Source organism: Nothobranchius furzeri, chromosome 11 (genome assembly GCF_043380555.1).
Source record: "Nothobranchius furzeri strain GRZ-AD chromosome 11, NfurGRZ-RIMD1, whole genome shotgun sequence".
Lineage (NCBI taxonomy): Eukaryota > Metazoa > Chordata > Actinopteri > Cyprinodontiformes > Nothobranchiidae > Nothobranchius > Nothobranchius furzeri.
In genome coordinates, this window is record NC_091751.1 from 22,013,246 (window position 1) to 22,027,208 (window position 13,963).

The 13,963-nt window shown below is 43.6% G+C and overlaps 1 protein-coding gene across 1 annotated transcript; it reads right to left on the minus strand.

Moving 5' to 3' along the window:
- Positions 1-1,830: 1,830 nt before the first annotated feature.
- zgc:110239 (digestive cysteine proteinase 1) lies at positions 1,831-13,451 on the minus strand. Its single transcript, XM_015955688.3, has 11 exons — positions 13,111-13,451; positions 12,561-12,620; positions 12,388-12,480; positions 7,811-7,983; positions 7,269-7,515; positions 6,991-7,186; positions 6,167-6,360; positions 6,004-6,095; positions 3,128-3,289; positions 2,520-2,709; positions 1,831-2,242 (listed from the first exon to the last, which is right to left on the minus strand). Exons 1-11 carry the CDS (start codon positions 13,244-13,246, stop codon positions 2,055-2,057), a joined length of 1,731 nt encoding a protein of 576 aa, XP_015811174.3. The 5' UTR covers positions 13,247-13,451; the 3' UTR covers positions 1,831-2,054.
- Between the last annotated feature and the right edge of the window lie 512 nt (positions 13,452-13,963).

A 13,963-nucleotide genomic window follows, 5' to 3' on the forward strand; every position in this document is an offset into this window, starting at 1 on the left:
TATATTTTATATTTTTGGGTCAGACTTAAATATTTATTTCTCAAATACTGATTTTGCAAACTAAATGTTTAGCTACAAAATAAATATTTAGCTGGGATCTAAATATTTATTTTGGAAAATAAATATTTAATTTACAAATTAAATATTTAGTTCCAAAATAAATATTTATTTTACAAACTACATATTTAGATCAGACCTAAATATTTAGTTTGCAAAATAAATATTTAACTACAAATTAAATATTTAGCTTGCTAACTAAATATTTATTTGGAAACTTTAACATTTATAAATGTGTGAATAACATGGTGAAAATATGACTTCAAAAAAGTGAACTCCCAATTTTTTCTCTTACGATATGCTAAATAACCAAAAATATTGCTGTTAGATTATGACGGTTTGACTTTACAAATGGCACCCCATATAAACCATGTTTGCTGCATTTTCAGATGCTTAACACTAACTGCCTCATAATCTCTTTATTCTGCCCAGATTAGATTGCATGCATTAGTGGCCTTTACATGCCTGCTCTTGTTTTTGTGACTTAACCAGCGACGAGACGACGAGGCTGTAACGCCACTTCGGACCCGTACATATCAGATGTTTAAGAGCTGATCGTGCATTTACTGTTTTTTTTTTCGATTGCTAAAACGTGTTTTTCAAAGCTGCACACACACAAAACCCCAAACACAACACACAAATTCCTAAACCGTGGCTTCCCTTTGCAACAAACCCCTGCCATCACATATCGTAACATGTTCCCAAAACGGAACACGTGTTTTCATTTGGTAAACACAGCCACATTTTCACGACACACACACACACACACACACACACCATTCAAAGCTTACACACAAGTAGCCTTTGGGTGAACACTACCAAGCATGGAAAGAACACTGAAAACACAACTGTCGAAATGGAACACAATGAATTACACACTGAATGTATGACAGTGCCCACTTTTCTCTGAGACAAACATTAGACAGCACACACATTTTGAGACAAAACATTTTATTTTTACAGTTAACCCCCTCACCCCCCACCCCCTCTCCCATTCAAGCATAATCATGGGGCATCATGCCTCCGGTCTCTTCTGGCCAGAGGGCCTCATCAACATCACAGGCGATGTCCTCCTGGTCCAAACAGCTCTGGAAGTACCGCCTCGAGTGCCTCATGAAGCCCTGACAGGCCTCAAAGGCCACGTCGCTACAAGCCTCCTCCGTGGCTTGAAGCAGTGGGACCTGGCTCTGGATTCCTTTTGTACACCTTCCACCTCCAGGCTGAGAAAAACTCCTCAGTGGGATTGAGGAAGGGGGAACAAGGTGGAAGGTATAAAATGGAAAAGTGTGGGTGGTCCTGAAACCACTCACACACCTGGGTAGCCTTGTGGAGACTTACTTTTATGCTGCAGTCCCTGATTGCAAACTGCTCGCCAGACCCGACAGTTTAGAGATTTGAATATGTGTGTGTTGTTGATTGAAGCTTTGAGAGTTTCTGTGAGAAGTGTGTGTAATACCTGAAAATTGTGTGTGTGTGTGTTTTGACAGCAAGGTAATGTGAAACTGACATCAGAGTGTAAAGGAGGAAAATCAGAGTTCTAATACGATAAGGAAATCTTAAGTAGTGATAAACCGAGTCGAGTGATTGGGAACAGAAGTAGAGGTTGTGAAAATTGTGCCTCATTTTTGCTTTTTGAGTTTTAGCAATCGAAAAAAAACCTGTAAGAGGCGGTCGTGTGAATCGTGAAAAAGCCACTGTGGAGTTCTGCTTTGCTCAGGCAGACGTGTTTTGTTACCCAGCATGCCTTACTGTGCTCTTTAGACTGAACCAGACGACTTTTATACCTTTTTATTGTGACAACCTCATGTTCAATAGATTTTTGTAGCGAGTCAAAACGTAGCCCATCTGAATAAAATGAAGGCATGGCGCCTTCAGCAACAAAGCTGTTTGATTAATCTGTGTCCAAGTTGTACCGAATCACCGCGGCACCGTTAAGGCCACATCGCCTCTCCTCCGCTCAGCTCCAGGCACACACCGAGAGGCTTCGGGTGAAAAATCTAAGCTAGCGTGACGTACGTGGCATCGGTCGTGACGCCACAGTTGTTGTCCTTCACAGACATGAGGATGTAGCCGTCGTTGCCCCAGTAAGTGGACCAGGAGTTCTTTATCAACCAGTAAGGCTCCCCGTTCAAGGCCCCGTATCCCACTGCAAGCACAGCATGGTCCAAATCATCCGGTTTGTTACCTGGAAAAAAAAAGCAAAGGTCTGATTATGCATTTTTATTTTGAGATTTACAGGAATTAGAGAAAAATTAACACTTATTTTGAACATTTATTTGTTAGATTGGTCCTTTTTTGTGCAGAAATGAGACTTTATGTACGCTTGAACCAATACTAAGCTGTTGTACTATTAAAGAGTGGAGTTGAAGGTTTGGCAACCCTGATTTAAGCAAGGAAGCACGGCCAGGTTGAGCCTAAACATAAAAAGTACGCGTGTGAGCAGCAGTGAAAGGCTAACTCACCACACGCCGGCTCGTAGTAGACGCCGTGGCTGTAGAAAACAAACGACCTGTGTGAGGCGTCGATGCTGACCGCCACCGGCCCATTTTTGAACAGAGCCAGCTTGAGGGCCTCTGCGTCGCCAGACGTAACGTTGGTGTAGCTTTTGATATGAGCGGTCAGCTGGGATGAGTTCACGTGGCAAAGCCCGTTCTACTCAGATACACAAACATAAACATGTTTAAAATCAGCACGTTCAGGACATCCGGCGGGCGGGGAGCAGAAGAGAAAAGCTAAAAACAAGCAGCTAAGAATAAATCCAGTCTTTAAAGCTTTAAAACGGTGGTCTCAGACGGGGCTTGTTCATGTGACTGCTGCGGCGGCAGTAGAAATCAAACCCTGTGGTGCTAAAAGTATTTACAGACTTTCACAGCTCTGGTGGAAAACGTCTCAGTTAGCAGGAAAACAGCTGAAATCACATCTGACTGGAACACGCAGTGTTATTTCAACCGGGTCTCACCGGACCAGTAAAATGCTAAACAGGCTGTCCCTTTCCTCCATCACATCTCCCATTTTGTTTCAGGCTGAACCAGTGTGAGATGCTGTTGTTCTAGATCTGCACCGTCCTCACCATTCCCATGTAGGCGCCGTACGTTTCTGTTGTGGCAATGCCTCCGTGTTTCATGATCCACTCGTACGCTCTCCACTCCTCGCCTCCATCACAGCCATTGTTGCCAAAACCCCAGGAACAGTCCACCAGGACCTGCTGGGACAGGACCTGCAGGGAGCCCGTCTGAAGGACAGGAGACCAGATGTGATTAGCGACCTGCCCTGCTGTCTGGAAGCCTTAAGCTAGGAGAATGCTACAGTTAGCTTAGGGTGAGCATGACACTGGTTTAAGAAGTCATTTGATCACATATCTCAACGGGGTCGAGAGGGATGATTACTATTCTGACAATTGTGCACCAGCTGTTATCTACGAGTCGCAGAAGGAAACCTAAAACAAGCCTCCGGAGAGCGGCTGTTTACAAAGTGGCCTGAAGCGACGCGGGTCGCTGATGTGAACAGGTCGCTTCCTGCTGAGGCACCACGTCCCAAAAAATGTACAAAGCTGCACCGCTGGGGCCTCACAACCGTACGTTGTCTGGGCCAACTCAAACTGTCCATGAATGTTCTGACTCCTAACAACCACATGAGAAATAAAAGGCACTGGAACAGACGTTAATGAACAGAGAGGGTGCCTATGCCTTCACTCTGAGAAGGTCACAATGACCCACTTTAGCCAGATGAACTGATGTAGTAAGAATGTGCTGAAAGGGAGTTTCTGGACGACTGGTTAAACCCTTTTGTGTTGAAATGCTTTAATCATCGCCCACAGGCTACAGGTGTGTGTGTGTGTGTGTGTGTGTGTGTGTGTGTGTGTGTGTGTGTGTGTGTGTGTGTGTGTGTTTATTAGACAGGTTTAATAAAACTCTAAGAAAGTCAACACTGGATCCATAACTAATTAACTCCTGGAGTCCGCCTCAGGAAAGAGGGCGTATTATACAAAACTCACTTTTTCTATAAACTCTCATTGTTTTCTATAGACACTTATTTTAAAACAGGTTTAAAACAAGCTGTTCCAAAAAGTTCCTGTTTGTGATGTCACAAATGAGGAAATTTGAATAGAACTAGGGATGCAACAATAAACTTTTTTCCAAACTGATTCGATACCGATACTTGGATCTGAGTACTCGCCGATACCGATTACCGATACCGATACTTCTACCACACAAAAAAAAAATGCAATGATTTGGAATACAGATTTTATTTTCTTCTCTGCTTTCAACAGGAAAAGACTGTGAGGTAGATAAAAAGTTAAATATATGAATAAAAATCATCACTAAACTAAAATATTAGGTGAACAGAAACGACAAGTTACAGTGAAGCCATTTTCAAGCAATTGCATTGGTATCGGTTAACTTTTACCGATACCGATACTGGAATCGGTATCAGTATCGGCACAGATACAGATACTGGTATCGGTATCTGTGCATCCGTAAATAGAACCACCCTCTCTTGTGCAAGAGAGCCGCTGCTGCTGGAGGAGAAGCGGCGCTACTCAAGCCCCTCCATGAGTCTCGGCTTATAGCAGCCTGAGCATGAGATGGGTGGGCGTGGCCAGCTCCAGCTTGTTTTCTGAAACGGCTCATTTTGGAAGGTACTGAAACAGTCAGAAACAAAACAGCTGAAATGCTGTTATGTGGGAGGGATTTGGTGTAAAGAACTTCATAAACATGTTTTGTATCGACTAAGGATGCTCCAATCTGATCACATGATCGGAAATCGGGTTTGATCATGTGATTTTTAAAGGACCGGAATTGGGTGTAAAAGATCGGATTTAACCTCATAAAAACAACCCTAACCCTAACCCAATTCAACAAGTTCTTTTTGTTTCAAGGACAAAAACAACACTGCAACGTCACACAATTTACGACAGACAGGGATTCAGACACCAAAACATGTCGCTGTTAGCTAGCAGGCTACTGTTCCTCCTCAGGAGAGTAAAATGTCTGCCGTTTGGACGTAGGCCATTTTAAACCAGACAGCAAAGACACACAACTGAGTCAACTTTACATACATGGAAGTAAAACGGGTAACTCATGCTAACATGCTAACAGATGTAGCCAGTAGGTTTTGACTAAATCAGCTGTAGTCGTGACTTCTCAACATCACACAATAAAATATCACTGCTCTAATCAGGAGTTCTGCTCCCACAGCTGGATTCCACCCCATCATGGACGCAGACTGAGGAAAACAAACTGTATTAAATTTGTAACCGAAGCTGATGTGCCCGTGAGTGTGGTTTAAAAGAATTGGAACATTTCAGCGGGGTGCCATCAAATTCTATGAAAACCCAGCGTGTTTGGAACTGTTGCTAGGCAACCGGGCAGAAGGAATGTCTTTGAGCTCTGAAGTTCACTTGGTTTCATTTATTCACACTCGCGGCCAGGTCTGTGGACGGTCTGTTGACACTTACACGGTAAATCATCCTGAGGCTCCAGGACGTTTGAGACGCTACGGACAAAACTCGGCATGACCGATTTCACCAAGTTCAATAACACCATCCATACAAAAGAAGAGATGATTCTCACGTTTGCACCGATTTCTAGAATGTTGATTTCACTATAATGTTATCTAGTGTCTTTTTGTTTGTTTCTTATCTTAAAAAACTATTATTTAGTATTTTTTTTTGCATTTAAATTAATATAATTTCCATCATTTGTCCAACAAAACCTTGGATATAATAAATATTTTAATTCTAGAAAGTGAGATTTTTTTAGATAAGCGGTATTTCTTCCTCAACACCAAAAGAGGCCATTAATTTATTAAGCTGCTTAAAAAACAAACCCCCACGTGAGCAGATGAGGCACCATGCTGAACATATGTGACTTCAAAGAGAATAAAGAAGTATCCCCATTGCTGGAATGGGGCCACTGGCTGTGCTGCAGGCTGCGTTTCAACTACCTTCAGGAAAAGAGCGCCCTCTACTGCTCCAGTGGTGGCGAAGCTCCAGCAGGACCCACAGATGGCCTGGTCTTTGACTGGAGTCACGGCACCTGAGAGGTCAGAGGTCACATAAACACAGGGCACCCTCACAGACAGAGTCACATTTCAGGTTCCTGCTTACCGTACAGCCTCCAGTCCAGCCACTCGGGGACCTTTACCCCCTCGTACAGTTTGACAGGAAAAGGGAGCCCTTTGTTTGGGGTTCTGCCTCGTTTTCTTCCCCTCATGGCTGCCAGCTCTGACGTGGTGCGATCCGACAGCGAGTTCAGAGCCAGAGAAAAGGACAGGCCCGCTCTGTTCTTGGAGTGGACATACCTAGAGTAACAAGAAAGCATCCGGCTCATCTTTAAAACCTACCATCAGGTGGGAAAATGAAACACTTGTCACCTGTTAAAGGTCAACTGTACTCATATTTTTAATATCTGCAGGGATCTCTAGTAGGAATGAAAGCATTGTGAGTCGTTCTCTGGGGAAAAAAAGCTCTGGTGCGCCCATTTGGGACAAGAGCGACAGACCACGGCAGGATTTCGAGTCTTATTTCCTGATATTCGGACATCCTGCCTCTGATTGGCTAACAGCAACGTGACGATCACTGACTTGGTTTGCTCTGCAACGATGATGTCTCATCTCCACAAATAACACAAGCCTGGAGGAGTCCTGCTGTGTGGTGGAGTCGCTAATGCTAACGTTAGCTCCTACTAGTCGAGACGTTCTCTGCTGAACCAACAACAACCTTCCCCGTCGTGAGTCAAGATGGGTGAGTCCATGAAGTTAAGGAGCAGTGTCAGGCTTTTCTGAACCGAGCGTTTTTCCATCTATTTTCTATCAGAAGCTGATGCAGGAGATAGATGTAGGAGACTATTTTCACATTCAGCCTGCATGTTAAAGTAAAAAATGGTTTCTCAGTGAACCTGCGCTTTAAATAATAAGAGATGTTTGAGTTACCGGAGATTGTGAAGAAAAGCGTGCTCCCTTTCTTCATGCTCCCTCTCGTTGTCGTACTGACGCTGAAACTTGTCCGTGAAATGGTCGAACATCTTCTGTGAGTGGCCAGAAGCGGTGGTGTGGATCAGATCCTTCATTGGATTAGCCAGCATGTGGTGCTCCACTCCTGGACCTGGGAAACCTCCACAGCTCATTCCTGAAGGGGGGGCAAAGAGAATAAACATCAAGCATTTTCTCCTGTGGTGGTTCTAACAGCCCCGCGGCTAACAGACACACACCTTCAGGCAGAGAGAAGACTTTAGGATCCAGGTGGGTGCTGAACTCCTTGTAGTCCACCAGATATTTGTCATAATGAGACCCCAACAGGGTGTTGTACCCCATCATCTCATAGTGGAGGGGAACGGCATTAGCGGTGTTCTCTGGATGAGCCACCCACAGCGTATAGGTGTTCTTCTTGTTTCCCACAGTCGTCACATTCTGCCAGACCTCACACAGGGAGCCGCCAAAATACTCCATCCTCAAGAACTAGCAAGATGAGAGCAAAACTGCTAATGAGTAGATGATCAGGAGTGTGTGTGTGTGTGTGTGTGTGTGTGTGTGTCATCAGCAGCAAAACAGGTGAATGAGACCTGCAGCTTTCACCAAAGATCCTCCATACAAACCTATTAAACCAGACGATTCACTTAACTTTACATCTAAAGTTGGGCTTTTATTGTGACAGGACAGCATTTTTAGAGTGGCAACAATCATAAAACTTAAGTCGTGACCAAAATGTTTGCATTCCTTAACATAAAGCTACCATGATTGAAGAAACACACACCTGGAAGCCCTGCACATCAGGCAACGACGGCTGCGGTTTGACCGCTTCATCCTTCGTTCCGTTGACCTGGAAGCACTTCATGACATTTAGTTCTTCCTCTGTGGTCTCAGGAGTGATTTTATAAGCCACTCCGAACTGCTGCTCCGACCCCAGCTGGTAGGTGGAAACCTGACCTGCTCATCATGACAGAGGATCGTTAACGTCAGCATTCCTGACCGCTACGCCTCAGCTAAAACGCACATCCACAGCAACATCAGTAACGGCTATAGTCTACAGTCAGCTTCTGATTTTGCTCTAATGATCTCGTCTCGTCTCGTCTTCCTCCGCTTATCCGGGTACGGGTCGCGGGGGCAGCATCCCAACTAGGGAGCTCCAGGCCATCCTCTCCCCGGCCTTGTCCACCAGCTCCTCCGGCAGGACCCCAAGGCGTTCCCGGACCAGATTGGAGATGTAACCTCTCCAACGTGTCCTGGGTCGACCCGGGGGCCTTCTGCCGGCAGGACATGCCCGAAACACCTCCCCGGGGAGGCGTCCAGGAGGCATCCTGACCAGATGCCCAAACCACCTCAACTGGCTCCTTTCGATCCGGAGGAGCAGCGGTTCTACTCCGAGTCCCTCCCGAATGTCCGAGCTCCTCACCCTATCTCTAAGGCTGAGCCCGGCCACCCTACGGAGGAAACTCATTTCGGCCGCTTGTATCCGCGATCTCGTTCTTTCGGTCATTACCCAAAGCTCATGACCATAGGTGAGGATTGGGACGTAGATCGACCGGTAAATCGAGAGCCTGGCTTTCTGGCTCAGCTCCCTCTTCCCCACGACAGATCGGCTCAGCGTCCGCATCACTGCAGACGCCGAACCAATCCGCCTGTCGATCTCCCGATCCCTCCTACCCTCACTCGTGAACAAGACCCCGAGATACTTAAACTCCTCCACTTGAGGTAGGACCTCTCCCCCGACCCGGAGGTGGCAAGCCACCCTTTTCCGGTCGAGAACCATGGTCTCAGATTTGGAGGTGCTGATCCTCATCCCAGCCGCTTCACATTCGGCCGCGAAATGATGCTCTAATGATGAAATAGAAAATGAGGTACTGCCCGTTTTACTTTTACCTTCAGCACCGAGGATACTGAGGACTCTAAGATGGATCAAATGTGTCTCATGTTCCTGCTGCTGAAACAACAATTAGTTACCTCTAACATCCATTACAGCATTAAAATGGGAACAGAAAGGACATAAAATCAGTCATGAGGACATTTTTGCTAACATGCATATTCATATGACACATACAAAAATGCTTTTTAGGACAACAAAACCTTGAAAAGCAATGAGGTAAAACAACGAGTCACCAGATCAAGTTCTCTTTTAGGACTTCCTGTTTTTAACTGTTGATGACGCCGTAGTCTGGTTTACCAGAATCTCAGTCCTGAATCACTTCAGTCCACTTGGGCTCACTGACCAGTTTAGTATGCAAATTATACTAGTACTACATTGGATCTCCTCCTGCCTTCAGAAGAACCATCTTAAATCTTCGTTTCATAGATAAACAAGGAGTTTGAACCATTCCTCAGAGGTTCTGGTCCATTATTGCATGATAGCACCCACGAGGAGGAGGAGGAGGAAGAAGATCTTTTATATAGCACCTCTAAAGATAAAAATCATGAGGCGCTTCACAATAAAAAACAAAAGAAAAAGTTTAAAAGATTTCAAAAAATATTAAAAATATGTTTAAAAGGAGAAAAGAACAAAAAAATTTAAGGAAAGGGAGAGAGAAAACGAATAGGAAAGGGGAAATCAATGGATCTCAGGAAAGGCGGATTAAGAGTAGGAATGCAACGATACCACTTTTTTCCAAACCGATACGATACCGATACTTGGATCTGAGTACTCGCCGATACCGATTACCGATACAGATACTTCTACCACACAAAAAAATGCAATGAATTGGAATACAGCTTTTATTTTCTTCTGTTTTCAATAGGAAAAGACTGTGAGGTAGATAAAAAGTAATATAAGTGATCCCAAAACTAAAATATTAGGTGAACAGAAATGACAAGTAACAGGGAAGTCACTTTCAAGCAACTGCATTTGTATCATTTACTGGTATCTGTTAACTTTTACTGATACCGATACTGATATCAGTACCTGTATCTGCACCGATACCAATACCAGTATCGTATCGGTGCATCCCTAACTAAGAGCAGAATAAGGACAGGCTGGTGACGAAGGTGAGTCTTCAACAGCTTTTTAAAGAAGACCGCCAAGCCTGCTGATCTCAGGCTCAGGCGGGGAGTTCCCGAGTCTGGGGGTCACCGCAGCAGATGATCTGTCACCTTTGGTCTTGTAATGAAATCAATAAGAGGGTAAATCGGATTAAATAAATTGCTTAAGAGCTATTTATTTTTATTGTCATTACTTGTTACCCATAGCTGTGACAATCTATTAATTATAGAATATCACCTGCTTGCTCTTTAAGATGATTAGGCAGAAGACTCTAAGACTCTTTGTTTATTCAGGGACTGTCATCACTTCGTTTAGGACTCAAGAACCAGTCAGGTTTGCAAACAAACAATAATTTATTTTACAAACAGTTTAAGACTTGACAAATGGTTTAAACTATTAGTTACTGTCAGCGGATGCGAACTAAGAGATGAGTGTCTGGAACTAGGTGTGAATATAGTATTTCAGAGTCGGTATCATGAGAAAGCTGAATCCTGGATGGGAGAAATTTGGTTTGCAAGTAAGCTACAAGCTGTTATTGATCAAACTGCATACAGACGCTATCTGCATGTCTACGTTACCCATAGAGGCACCCTCTTGATAGATCCGAAAGTCAGAGGGGGTCGGATGGCCGCTGGTCCCAGAGGGCTGTAGAGTACCGAGGTACCGTCCTTTCAGTCCTAGAGATGCATCTAGGGTCACGCCAGATGGACGGAAACCACGCGTCTTGTTAAGGAGTCTAAAAAAAAATCAGCTTTTCTGCAGGCAAAGACTATCTTGTTGTTCGGCTTCGCAGGTGCAGAAGCTTAAGGTTGTGACTATGTCAAAATCCTTCTGGTGAAAGAGGCTTGCTCCGACGGCCGTTCTGAGCCTCTCTCGCTCTCTCTGTCTGTCTGACTTTAGGTTGTGAGACAGAGAGTGAAGCTTTTTTAAGGCCTGGTGTTATCTCAGTAGTCGCCAAGCATCTCAGAACACAGTCTCCGATTCTGAACTCCGAAATGTGGGACAAGGTTACTTAAGTGTCATGTCTTTATCTTAGCCTTACTCTGTCTGCAAGTGTGATGACCTAACCCAGTAAACATACGTAGTGTCATTGAAACAGATTCATGAAACATTTCATCATTTATAATTATACATGGCAATATTTAGTGATTATTAATTATAAAATCTTAGTTATAAGATCTTCTTTTCTTCAATGATTATTTTGAATTATAAAATGATTACTTTAGTAATGAAATCATCGGTCTTCTGGGAATAAAGATTTCTCTAATACAGTTCTCTTGTGAAGGATCCTGGAAAAGAACGCTACTGTCATCTTTCATTATCTGATGAAGCTTCAGTTCAGCTGATGAAGTCATCTGATTAAAGAGCTCGCACGCAGACATTCCATCTCCTGTCAGGGTAAAATACAGCAGAACGTGTGTAGCCAGGGTTATTTGCTCTGGCCGTGCATATGAACTGTGGGATCTCAAAATCAGTCCATTTGGTGCTGCACTGGACCTCAGGGACCTGCTGGGGGTGTAGGGACTAAGAAGATCACCAATGTGTGATGGTGCTTGTCCATGTAAGGCCCTATAGACCAGAACCCTGAAGTTGACTGGCAGCCAGTGAAGCTGGAGGAGAAGAGGGGTGATGTGGGTGTGTTTGGAGGACTTGGTCAGAAGCCGAGCACAGGCGTTCTGAACCACCTGTAGACGGTTCAGGGAGGTTCTGCTCAGGCAAGTAAAGAGAGTTGCAACAGTCTAAGCATGAGGAGATGAAGGTGTGGAGAACTGTCTCAAGTTCAGAGCGGGACAGAACGGGACTCAGCTTAGCAATGCTCCTGAGATGGAAGAAGGAAGAACGAACAAGAGAACTGACATGAGAATCCAGGTTGAGAGCTGGGTCAAAGGTCACGCCAAGATTCCTGACAGAGGGTTTGGTGTGAGAAGAAAGCTGACCAAGAGAGTTCAGAGAACCTCCCGTTCAACTGGACTGAGATCTGGTGACTGTGGAGGCCGTTGAAGTCCAGCGAACTCATGGTCATGTTCTATAAACCAGTTTGAGATGATTTGATCTTTGTGACAGGCATGATCCTGCTGGAAGAACCCATCAGAAGATGGGTCCATGTGATGATAAAAAGATGGACTTGGTCAGCAACAATACTCAGATAGACTGTGGTGATTAAACCAGGCTCAGATTGGTAGTAAGGAGTCCAATGTAGGAGCAGAACACCCTTCCTAACACCAGTACACCAGCAGCAGCAGCCTGAACCACTGATACAAGGCAGGATGGGTCCATGGCAATGGTCCACCGATCAGGAGCACCTGATTAGGTGGTGGTGAAAATAAATAAAAAATCAAGCCGAGCAGTGGGTTTCCTACCATTGTAGTAGTCTATTCGGCTAGACTTTGCAGTCAGGTCGAACCAGCCCTCGAACGGCTCCACGATCTCAGCATATGGCAAAGAGATCACTCCTGTAGAGGATCACGAGTCATGACTCCAACCACAAAGCGCCCGGCCACCGAGAACAATCCTCTGGCATTAAATAGCTTACCTTTCACGTGATAAGTCTGTCCAAAATCAGGAAGAGAAGGCACTGCTTTACCCTCTGTAGCTGCAAATCACAAAATATCAAAATTATGTGAGAAATATTATTTTACCTTCTGTATGTGTGCCTGTTAATGTAGTTGATCAATGTAAGAAGAGACACTAACATCAAAGATCTAACTTAACATGGCTAAAAATATGACCAACTGGGCTCTCTCTTGCTTTTTTCATTCATATATAATAATAAACAATATAAACCGGAAGTGTAACGTGTTTATCTTCCCTACAGACAAACAAAACAAACCTCTCACCTTTCTCATAACACGTTTTGTTATGTATAAAACATTTGTCAAGTATAAAACATGTGAAATACTTGAACAATCATATATATATATATATATATATATATATATATATATATATATATATATATGTATGTATATAATTAAAAAACTGAAATGATATGATAGAATTAAAATCTAAGAAATTTCATCTTTTGCAGTGGTTTAAGAACAATATATGCTAGCTGTGTAACACGTGGAAAAGTTCGTTCTTACCTCTAGTTGCCCACAAAAGAAGCACTGCAAAGGACAAACGTCTCATTGTCTTAACTATTAGTTTAGAATGTAGACATTTAAATCTAAAGCCAACAAACGCGTGAGGATGTCCCTCTTTTACCCTCAAAACAGTCATTAAATGAACGCCGTCACGTGCTGGTTTACTGACGACCGTCTCAGCCAATCAGAATGGTAAAAGGAAGAGCACCGACCAATCAGACGTAAGAGGTGGGGTTTATCGGGGATGCTTGTCACGTGACTTCTGTCATATGATCTAAGATGTTCGTCAGCGTTACTTTCTTGGTGAATTTTAAAGATCAAAGTGCAATTTTTGTGTTTCTCCAATCAGTCACATGAGTGTCTTACAGTAACAGGAACAGAAAATTCTACTTTCGGCTCATTATCTGACTTTTGTTTCATTTATTCTCTGAAAATTTAAAAGTAAATCATGGATTTTGGATAAAACATTTCAAAATAGGTTCTTCGTGTGTTGGTTGCACATGTAAAAGCAAAAAAATAAAAATAAAATAAACAACAACAATATACAAATTCAAGCAGGCTGAGAATGAAACCGGTTTCTGTTTCAACATAACCTTCCAACATGATTGCGATTGGATTTTTTTATTTTTTTCAAATTTTCAAGTACACTTCAGGTGTTGTACTTGTACTACACTGTCCTCAGGCTCCAGCCTTGTTTTATATTGATTGTATTAAAACAAAGAAAACAATCTAAAGTTGTTTTTTTAACTTACCAGTCCGGCCCACTTGGGACTAGATTTCCCTCAATGTGGCCCCAGAGCTAAAATGAGTTTGACACCCCTGGTTTAGATGATCCAGTGGGATCTTGTGATGT

Bases quoted from the DNA above. Each gene is read 5' to 3' on its own strand.
- zgc:110239 (XM_015955688.3), bottom strand. From the start codon at position 13,246: ATGACTGTTTTGAGGGTAAAAGAGGGACATCCTCACGCGTTTGTTGGC. The intron at 7,187-7,268 runs GTGTGTGTCTGT...CCCCCCCTTCAG, and splicing joins AGTCTTCTCTCTGCCTGAAG to GAATGAGCTGTGGAGGTTTC. The intron at 6,361-6,990 runs GTAACTCAAACA...TTGTTACTCTAG, and splicing joins GCTTTTCTTCACAATCTCCG to GTATGTCCACTCCAAGAACA.